This window comes from Penaeus japonicus, unplaced genomic scaffold, assembly GCF_977035675.1.
Source record: "Penaeus japonicus unplaced genomic scaffold, GWHDUDI00000001_assembly GWHDUDI00000021, whole genome shotgun sequence".
NCBI lineage: Eukaryota > Metazoa > Arthropoda > Malacostraca > Decapoda > Penaeidae > Penaeus > Penaeus japonicus.
Genome location: NW_028234423.1, coordinates 20,047,801 through 20,058,081, shown reverse-complemented (window position 1 = coordinate 20,058,081; position 10,281 = coordinate 20,047,801). Strand labels below are relative to the sequence as shown.

General features: G+C 46.2%; 1 protein-coding gene across 1 annotated transcript; it reads right to left on the bottom strand.

The window, feature by feature from the left end:
• Positions 1–6,314: 6,314 nt before the first annotated feature.
• LOC147469469 (uncharacterized) lies at positions 6,315–9,204 on the bottom strand. Its single transcript, XM_086549058.1, has one exon. It carries the CDS (start codon positions 9,202–9,204, stop codon positions 6,388–6,390), a length of 2,817 nt encoding a protein of 938 aa, XP_086405184.1. The 3' UTR covers positions 6,315–6,387.
• Positions 9,205–10,281: the final 1,077 nt, after the last annotated feature.

The window sequence follows — 10,281 nt, the reverse complement described above, 5'->3', positions numbered from 1 at the left end:
CGTGAGGTCAGGAGTCTACTGTCTTTATATATATAACTGGAACTCCCACCGAAGTGGAAGGGGACAGTTAAGTTAGACGAAGAGTTCAGGTGAAGATAAACAGTCAGGAAAATGAAGGAAAGTTGTAGTTAAAGTAGTGGGAGGACGAAACTCCCTGTCTGACTTTTTAAGTTACTGAAGTGTCATGCTCACTCAAAACCTTCTGGGAGGCCTGCCAGGTCGGAAGGTGAAAAGTCTTTGTTGATTGTTGATTTATTCTTCTTCTTCTTATCTGTGAGGGTGAGTAAGTTGAAGAGGGTTGGGAGGAAGGGGTCTGGAACTTGGGTTTGGGTTAAGGATAAGGGATCTTTATTATTTATTCATTAAATATAGTTAGTAAAAACCAAAAAATGTTAGTTTTTTTTTTTTTTTTTTTTTTTTTTTTGAAGCGTAATAAAGCGGAAGAGGAAGTGGTGAAAGGAGCTGGAGAGATAGTGAAAAGAAACTTGGGAGGAGATAAAGTGAGAGTTAGAAAGTTAAGTACAGTGAAGAGAGTATTAGCTTTTTATTTAGGATTGGTCTTGAGGAGAAGGAAGTTGAAGTGAATAATGGAAGTGTGTAAAGTGAAGAGGAAGTGATGAAGGGAGCTGGAGGGATAGTGGAAATGAAATTTGCGAGGAGATAAAGTGATAGAAGGAAAGCTGAGAAAGTTGGAGAAAGGAGAAAAGATAAGTTGTAAGACCAGGAGAAAGAAGTCAGAGAATAGCTTGCATGTGCGCCCTTAGTAGCTGAACAAAGCCCCGGGTCAACCCCTCGGGAGGCAGCCAGAAACCAGAACACCTAGCAGGCTATTTTTTAAGGGATTTTTTTTTTTTTCTTTTTTTTTTTTTTTTTTTCTTTTTTTTTTTTTTTTTTTTGGATTTTTACATTCTGAAGCTCTGCCCACGCTGCACTTCGCCGACCTCGCACGTCACCTCTCACTGCTATGCATGATGTGCCGTGCTTGACGTTGAAGTGGAGCCCTGTGGGTTGGCTTGTAGTCTTGGTTAAAAGGTGTTAAAAATCTTCGTTCTTCATTCTTGAACTTGCAGGTCCTCTTGAAGTTTTACTTCGTTCTTGTCTTCTTGTCTTCTTTTAGCTTCTCCTCTTCATGGTTGCCTCCTTACATCATCGGTCTCCTGTACCTGATGCCGTGAATATGGCCTCAACTTCTTCAATGCCATTGATTCTGCTGAGGCTTTTGGGCCACCAGGCATGTGTGCCTTCTGGACGAACGTTGAGGCGATTGTAGAGCTCCTCATCCTCGTCTTGGATTCTTGTCCATCTTCTTCTGGCTTGATGGTGGAGTCTCTGGTTGATCGCCTCGATACTTAGTCTTTCATGGATCTCTCGTGCAGTGACTACTTCAGGAAAGCGAATATTCAGAATCCATTTGCCTGCCTGGTTCTGAATAGTCTGTAGCTGCATCATCTGCCTTCTGGAAATGGTGTGAGTAGGCACTGGCGGGTATTCCATGATGGGCCGCACTAGGGCTTTATAAATGTAGAGCTTGGTTTCAGTACTCAGTGTCTGGAACCTTCTGATCTTGTTTAGCTGATGTTTAGCTTTGGTTGCTCTTTCATTTATGTGAGGGACAATTCCTCTTCTGCTAATTGTTAGCCCTAGTATCTTTCCTTTGTCACAGTAGTCCACTGCTTCCTCGTCCACTATCAGATCTGCTGTCTTGAATTTGGCCACAGGAATGACTTGGAATTTTCTCATGTTGGTTGAGATCTTCCACTGTCTTTCGTATCGATTGATGGTCTCTATGGCTCTGGCAGTTCTGAGTGCCATCATCTCGATCGATCTCCCTTCATACTTGATTATCTGAGTGATGTCGTCGGCATACATATAGTGATTGCTGCCATGTGATGGTTCAGGCAGATCTGCTGTGTATATGGTGAACAGTGTCGGTGAGAGGCAGCTTCCCTGTGGAACTTCACTCATGAGGGGAATTGCTTCGCCGACTGTATTGCCGACGACTATTCTTGCACTCCGACTTTCAACAAAGTCACACAATAGCTTGGTCAAGGACGTCGGGAGGTTCAGCCTGATGATCTTAAGTTTCAGGCCTGTGTGCCAAACTTTGTCGAAGGCTTTGGCCACATCTCTCAGAACCACATTGACTTGGTTCCTTTCGCTCATGGCATTGGCGATTTCTTCATATATGATTGCAATGGCTGTTGATGTTCCTCTGCCTGGTCTGAAGCCATGTTGCCTGGGATTTTGTAAATCGTTAATCTCCAGGTGATTTCGCAATCTTATGTTCAGTATCTTTTCAAAGACTTTGCCTGGGACTTCCAGCAGAGATATTGGTCTGTAATTCTCCACTTTTCTTGGATTTTTCCCGGCTTTTGGTATCATCCTGACTCTTGCTTCCTTGAAGTGGTCAGGGAAGTAGCCAGCAGTGAGAGAGGCATTGTATATGTTTGCCAGTCTCAGCAACATCTTGTTTGGAAGATTTTGCAGGATTGTTTTGTTGATCCTGCTTTTGCCTGGAGCAGTTCTATTCTTGAAACTCTGAATAGTTCTTTTGACATCTGTGGGGTTGATCTTGGTCATTAGTGGATCTGTGGGGTCCAGTCTAGTGAAGTCAGAAGCAGCTTCTGGATATAGGAGGTGCATGTGCCTTCCTATTTCCTCTATGATGGTCTCCTCAAAATCACTGTCAAAGTTCTCTTCTTCTTCTTCGGTAATTCGGAAACAATTTCTCCAGTAATTTCTGAACAGGATTTCTTGTTCTTCTTCTTCATAAATCTTCTCATCCTGTTCGTTGAGGAGGTAGCTACTTCTGCTTTCACTTCTTCCCATCAGTTTCTTTATTCCTGACCAGAAGGACTGTGGATCTTTTCGGTCCCATTCCACTTTTCGAACAAGTTCTTCCCACTTGTCATTTGCTGCTCTCCTCCACTGGTTAGAGAGTTCTCTTTGCAAGCTTCTATATCTTGCTCTCAGGTCTTGTGTCCATCCATGAATCCCTGCATAGTGCTGCAGGTGATTCGACTGTATATTTAGCAGTCTTACTTCACCTGTTAGCCTTGGATGGGGGATAGTCCTGTGGTTGCTCTTGGGTACATGATGAGCAAGTGCAGCTTCAACATCACTGTACCACTTTTCGACTTCCTCGTCAATCTCTTCCAATGTTGCAGTCCTCAAGTTGGCTGCAGGCTTGGACTGGAGCTCATCCTTGAATCCTCCCCAATTAGCCATTATAAAGTTGAATCTGCTACAGTTTAGGCTTTTCAGGATTGGGTTGGATGATATCTTGAGGATGATGGGCAGGTGATCACTGGTGCTTGCAGGGCCCGGTTCCATGATCACGTTGTGATGGGCTTGGTTATTGCACAGTGCAATATCTGGTTTGGTTGCTGTATTCCCTGTGATGTAAGTAGGGAAGTCTGGTCCCATGTGGATTAGGTCTCCATCAGCAACCATTCTAGCAATAGCATTGCCAACCATGTTGCCTGCTCTATTGTTTAGCATTGGATGGTTGGCATTGAGGTCTCCCACTATGTATGTGGGTAATCTTCGTCGAAGCAGACTGTATAAGTCTTGCAGTGGAACAATTGCCCTTCTTGGAGGCAGATACATTGTAGCCACTACTATTGGACCTCTGCTGGTCTATCTCCATTGCCAGCATTTCGTCAAAGTCGTCGAGAATCTTATGTTTGATTTCTCTTCTGACTGCTATTGCTATGCCATCACTTGCTTCTCCAGTCCTGTTCCTCTGATAACATAAGTAGGGGAACAGTTTCAGCCTGTCTGTGTCCTTCAAACCATGACTGTTGATCAGGACTACATCTGCATTTAGGGCTCTATACATGCCCGACAGTTCGTTCCTACGAACCATAGTCCACTTGAGGACGTTCTGCTGAACTACAGTGATGGTGTGATTCACTTGGATTTGGCTGCAGGTCCATCTTCATGCCTCTTTTGGGACTCATCATAGCCATTCCTCCTCTTCCTGTAGCTCTCAGGGTCGAGGTAAATGATAGCCACACCAACGAGATTTAGGGAGGCTGCCCTAATTCTCCTATCGATGATACTGGCACATTCGTCAGATTTCAGCTTCTGATTATTGTAGGAGTATTTCATCCTGCCATTCTTGATGTATTCTGCAACATCATCATCATCAATATTGCCGTTTGTAACGGTTTTCTCGGCAGTGTACAGGATGACTCCTACAGCTTTGCCCTTTGCTTCCCTGGCCTTCTTCACATTCTTGCACCTGTGTGGGGATGGCACCCTCACATACTGGGGTACTGGTGCAGTGGGCTCTTCCAGTGGCGGCATTTCTTCTTCAAGAACTGGCAGATCTGGCATTTCTTCTTCTTCAGGTGCTTCTGTGGTTTCTTTGGGGGTTTCTGTAGGGAGCATAACCCTCAGGATGCCTGCAGAATTTACATCATTTGGAAGGTCCATCTCAGGGAGGTTATTTCGCCTCAAGGCTAGCTTTGCTTGCTCTGCAAAGCAGCCTGGTTGTGCAAGGTTGGCCAGGTGGGCATGCATCAAGGCAATCAGGGTCTTGACAGCCAGGTTGTTGGGCAGCTGCATGATGGGTGGCTGCGTCTCTTTAATCGCCGTTTTGGTAATTTCGGCTGTGGCTTTGGCTGTTTTTTCGATCGTTTTCTCGACCTTAGCTGTAGCCTTTGCAGTGTTCTTGACTACTTCACTCAGTAGTCTGGACTCTTTCTGGGTTTGGATCTCTTGCTTCTTTTCTACTGCCTTTGTGATCTCTTTCCTTCTGATAGGGCAGCTTCCAGAGAGAGTCCTGTGTTCGCCTCCACAGTTTAGGCATTTTTTTGTGGTGTTCTTACATGTCGTGAACCTGTGTCCGGTCTGACCACACTCACTGCATTTTTCAGCATTCTTCTTGGTACATTTACCCTTTGTATGGCCATATTCGTAGCAATTCATACACTGAATTACTCGAGTGAATCGTTCCTCTTCGATCTGGGCCGGGTTTATACTGTAATTATATAGGATCAGTCCTTGGTCTTTGATCTTTTTGGCAGTCTGTATATCATGGAATCGAATCTTAACAATTCCATGTTGTGGCATTTTGTAGACTTCATCGATTTGCAGGCTGAGTTGTCTTACCAGTTCCTCTTTGATCTCTTCATTAGAGTGGCTTGTAATGTACGAGTCCACTTTTTTGACTACAATAGTCATCTTAGCTTTGGTTTCAAGAGGCATCTGGGGGTCAAAACCTGAGCTCTTAAGCTTTTGGCGGAATTCTGGTGACATAATCTTATCTGCATCGGTCAGAGTCTTTGGCAAAACAATGTATCCATTCCTGGCATCGATGATTCTCAGGAAGTGGATTCCATTGCCAAACATCAGAGAGTTCAGTTCCTGCTTTCGAGTTAAAGTCGGAATGCCATCGAGGTTTACTTTAATCTTGGTGGTCGAAGCCATGGTTCCAAATGCATAGCTCGATCCTACCACTGCAAAAAGTCCAAGTCCTGCCTGAGTTGTCAGATTAAGTCCTATTTCTGACAACCTCCTCTTATCTCTGAGGAGCCTAACCAGGTTGGCTATGTAGACGGTGTCTAGCTGGAGTTGGCAGGAGTGTTAGAGTGGCCTGCCGCCGTTCCCTATGCCTAACAAAGGTGGCAACCTCCGAGTGTTTCTTACAGTATCCCGACTAAGGGACCCCTTTGAGACCCCGGCCATCGCCGGGTAAACCGCAGGGTTCGCCTTCAGAAACAAACGGTGTTATCCTAACGCCGAAAAGTGGTGGTAAAGGACAGGGGGGGACAGGTGTGTGCCTACAAGGATCTCTTGTAGCACCGAGGTGCTTGGCTCGAGAGAGCCGAGTGTCAAAACCCTTACTCTGAAGGGATCTCTTTTAGTATGCCAACTCCTTAAAGATGTTAACTCCTTGGCATAAGTGGTACCCACTTGGACTGGGTCAGGTAGTCCAGGTAATTCTTCTTCTTCTTGTTATAAGTGTTACCCACTTAGCATGTAGATTATAACTCTTCCTTCAAAGAGTTCTTGTAGATTCTTCTTCTTCTTTCAAGGTTTCTAAATTGCTTCAGCTGGAGCAGGTAAGCTGGAGCAGGTGCTGTTATCTCAGGTGAGGTCAGGTGCTGACTGCAACTTTTTTCTCCTGATGTGATCCTGATGCTGATCACTGTCTTTTTTTCGTGACATCCCGTCTTTTAAGCCCGGGGCGCCGTGTTTACTCTCGTGACCTGCCGTTTGACCTGTGTCCTCATTGGCTGGTGGTGTTTCCTAATTGACCAATGCGGTGGTGCGTCGGGATGCGATCGCCGTCTGCTACACCGGCCTCGCCAATGGCTGTGGTCGACATCCGACATACTTTTAGAAATACATTCTTTATTTATATAAAATACAATACACTTACATATTTATCTCTAATCTACTATTTACAACAGTTTGCTCTATATCTATGTCCTTAAGGCTAGTACATTTTACGGGTCTCTTTCGGGTTCCCCTTAGACAGAGTAGTGACGATCTTAGCAATGAGAAGGCCAGCCGACATCTTATCCATGCCACGACGCAGCTCTTTTGCTGTTGTCTCTTTTCTGATAATTGCTGAGCCAGGCATGAATAAAAAGTAACCGCCCTCGGTGCCATCCCTCCGGAAGTCGTGAAAACAAGGGGCGTGAAGGTGCCTTGCTCTACCTCTCGCACTCGCTCCCCGTACTCCCTCATCTTAACATTTTCGTGTTTTGTGTGTGCGGATTTCAAATCTTGGGCACGGTTGCTCGTGGCCATGGGGTTGAAGATACGAATATCGAAGAAGGCCCGCTGCCCCCGTGCCCAGAATCCGCTTGCACTGATGTCCAAGCGAGCGTCATCGGCAGAGTTGGTGGACTGGAGTGAGAAGTTGCGGCCACCTGTGGGGATGAGGGGAGGCTCCACCCTGATGTCACGGGACACCTCGCTCAGCATCTCCGCAGTCACGTCTCTCACCTCGTCGTGGCGCATGCAGACGAAGCCTCCCGTCTTGCATGTCATGGCGTGGTTGGGGTCGAAGGGCGAACCGCACGTGCACTGTTGGTGAAGGTCCTCAATTGGCCACCCATATCGTAGGGCTAAAGCATCAACAAACTCCTGTTGATTTAAGCTAAAGCCTTTTGCTTTGATGGGGAGGCTGGTTAGCCAGTTTGAGGCGCCGACTTCTCGTGCCATCTCGATCCTCCTCTTCATATCCTCAGAGATCTGCGAAAGTGTATCCTGTAGCTGGGTCCTTTGCTTCGTCTCCCGCTCACTAGTGATCTCCTTTCTAGTGATTTGTTGCTGTCTTGCGTCTGGCTGTGTGTGTGTCTGTTGTGCTATAATGGCTTCTGTTAGGCTGGCTGAAAGCCTAACGGAGTTTTGATATTCAATGCTTGCAGTCTTGCAAGGGTTTACTAAGCCGAGTCCCCCGAGCCTTGGTGGTAGTTCGAGAATGGTCCTCTCTACGGCTGTGGGATTTCGCCCACCCGATAGTGCTGGTATCAAGACCTTCTCGATTGTCTCTTCAAGTGGAGCGAGTAAGGGTTCAACGTTTGGTATGGTTCGCATTATGAAATTCCATCTCTGTTTGATGCCGAAGGTGAATGCTGTGTATGCAGAGTGTGGTTCCGTTGATGCAACCTGTGCCAGCGTCTTCAACTCTCTTACCCATTCCTCTACTTTTTTCTTGACATATTCATCCCTGGCTGCTGTTGTGCCAAGGACCGCTCCTAGGTGTTTCTCGCCGCCAGCCTTTACCTTTATATCTGTCTCGCAAAACGCTTCTCTGGCTTTGGCGAGATATTCAGGCTTTACAACTAACACTGACTTGCTGGCGTTGGGGTAGTATCCTTGTGGGGGGCCATGAGCTCGGATTAGGTCCCACCATTTCCGGATGTCACCTATTTTCCCGGCTCCTGTCAGGTCGTCGGCATAAGCAACTTGCTTAATGTTTGTCTGCTGGAAGCTGATGTGATCTTGCAGCTTGAGAAGACCAATGGCGTACATCGCCATGGCAACTGGGTCGCCTTGCGTTGTCCCCTCCGCTGACATAATAGTCTCACAGGTGTTGGTCCATTTGTCGCTTATGTACAGTTCTGCTGGGCTACTGTATGTATTTCTGACATATTGTGCGAAACTTCGGCATTTGATTTCAGTGTTATGAATGGTAGCCTTTCGTTTTATATTATTGAAGGCATTTTCGGCGTCTACCATCAGCACGGCCTCACACTCAGGTTCTTCGTAAATGCCCCGCATGGCGTGAATGGCCGCCTCGCATCCTGCCTGTTGGCCTGCACATACCTGTAGATTACCGACGGCTAGTCTAACGTCGTCACCGACGACTCCCATAATAGCCTTGCCTATGATTCTTCGCAGAACCTCTCCAATGCCTATGGGGCGGCATCCTGGCTTCTTATCCAGGGCGATAAGGCGACAGGCTACGAGGGCTTCGAGGTGGTGGCAATTCTCTGTTGCTAATTTTCTAGCGAGGGCGGCTATGGCTTTGCACAAGTCGTTTGCTGCTGTTCCAAACTTGCTTGTGCTCAGGATATTTTTCCATCCATTTGCGTCAAGTCCAGATGGTCCGGCTGCGCCGTGGGTGTGGAGTGCATGTCTCCTAATCCTTTCACCTGTAATTCTCTCGAAAATCTCCAGTGGTGGGGGATTGTATTCTCCATGAAACAAGGTATCCTCTGCCGCTTCCTTTGTAGGGGGGTGCTTTTCACTCAGCAGTCGGCGGGTGTTCTCGTCTAACGGCAGTGTTCCTGCTGTTTCATCTGATGTCAGGGTTCTTAATGCCTTAGAAACTTTTCCTTGTTTCATTTGGCTGGCAAATCTCATGGATTTATCTGTTTTTCTCTGTCTGGCATTTGATTTTCTATGCCTTTCCTGCAATTCCTTTGCCTCTTTAAGGAGCCCAAGGACGTCCCCTCTCTTCCATCGGTCTATTCTCCTCTTCATTGCCTTTACATCCTCGGTTGTTTTGGATTTGGCATGTGTCTTCTGACAGATGAGATGAGGTAGAATTGCCAGGGTTTTCAATGCTATCGGCTGGAGGAAGGTACCGTTCGTGTATTCCTTAATTAGGAATTCGAACTCCTTAATTAGTTCCTTCGTTGCGTTACATTTCGGTATGTCAAATAAATTACTTGGGGAGAAAGCAACTATTTTCCTGTAGGTATTTTCTGCTAGTGTTTTTGCCTCCTCAAGTGACATACTCTGCCAATATCGGCTGGGTGTGTTGTTATCTCCCTCTACCTAAGTTGCCGGTTGTTGTATATCGTCGACCTGCTGTAATCCAGCTGTTGTTCCTATTTCGGCACCTATTCCTGCTGGTCGGTCTCGGTTCTGGCATAATTGTCCGACTCTGCATGTTGTGCACAGCCTTTCGCTTCTTGCACATATGCAATTGATACAGAGGCGAGTTGTACACGCACAGCAGTGGGCTCCTGTGGACATTTTTGAAGAAATGGGGTGAGGTGGGGGAGGGGGGGAGGGCGCGTAGTGGGTGACACTGTTAGTTCTGAATTATCGGTCACGGTGTTGTTGCCGTTTGCGCGCCTTACTATTTTTCCTTTCCTTTCCTATTTTCTTGGGAGAATTCTATTCTCTTTATATTCCTATAGTTTTGCCTTTTTCTATTAGTTGTGTTCACCTTCCGTGTTTTGCCACTTTATTTCACACTATTCACGAAGAAAGCAGAGTCTTTCACTTTTATCTTCCTCTCACTATCTGGCAAGATCGAATTGTCACGGTCGTTCACGCACAGATAAACACTTGCTTCTGCCACTTGATTCAAATTTTCTGACTCACTATCTTTCTATTTTTCACTATTATTCAATCTGCTCTATATGTGTGTCACTTTACATTATCTTCATCGAAGTGGGCACGACTTCACAAGTGTTTGAAGTGGGCTATGACAAGACACCTTCATTCCCCAAAGCTCTACAGTGTATTAAATATGTATTGGTGTAAACTCCATAGGGTAAACGATGAGCGCATTCTGTAATTGCTCATCTCTTTTTATCAAGTGGCTAGGGAGAATGGAGTTATTTGTGACACACAGATACAACATAAATTGATATGACGCCTTATACTGTGTCTGGGACAGTCAGTAAAACATAATCCATACAAATCTCGTTTACACAAGTCGGAATTAGCACGACCTATTTCCGGGACCACCCTTAAGTTACGAGGTGCTGTGACGTCACGCGGGGACGGTTAAAAGTTTTGTGTATGACCCTCGGAGCTCGCAGTTCGAGTGAGGACATGCACGGCCTGGCTGCGCGGGCT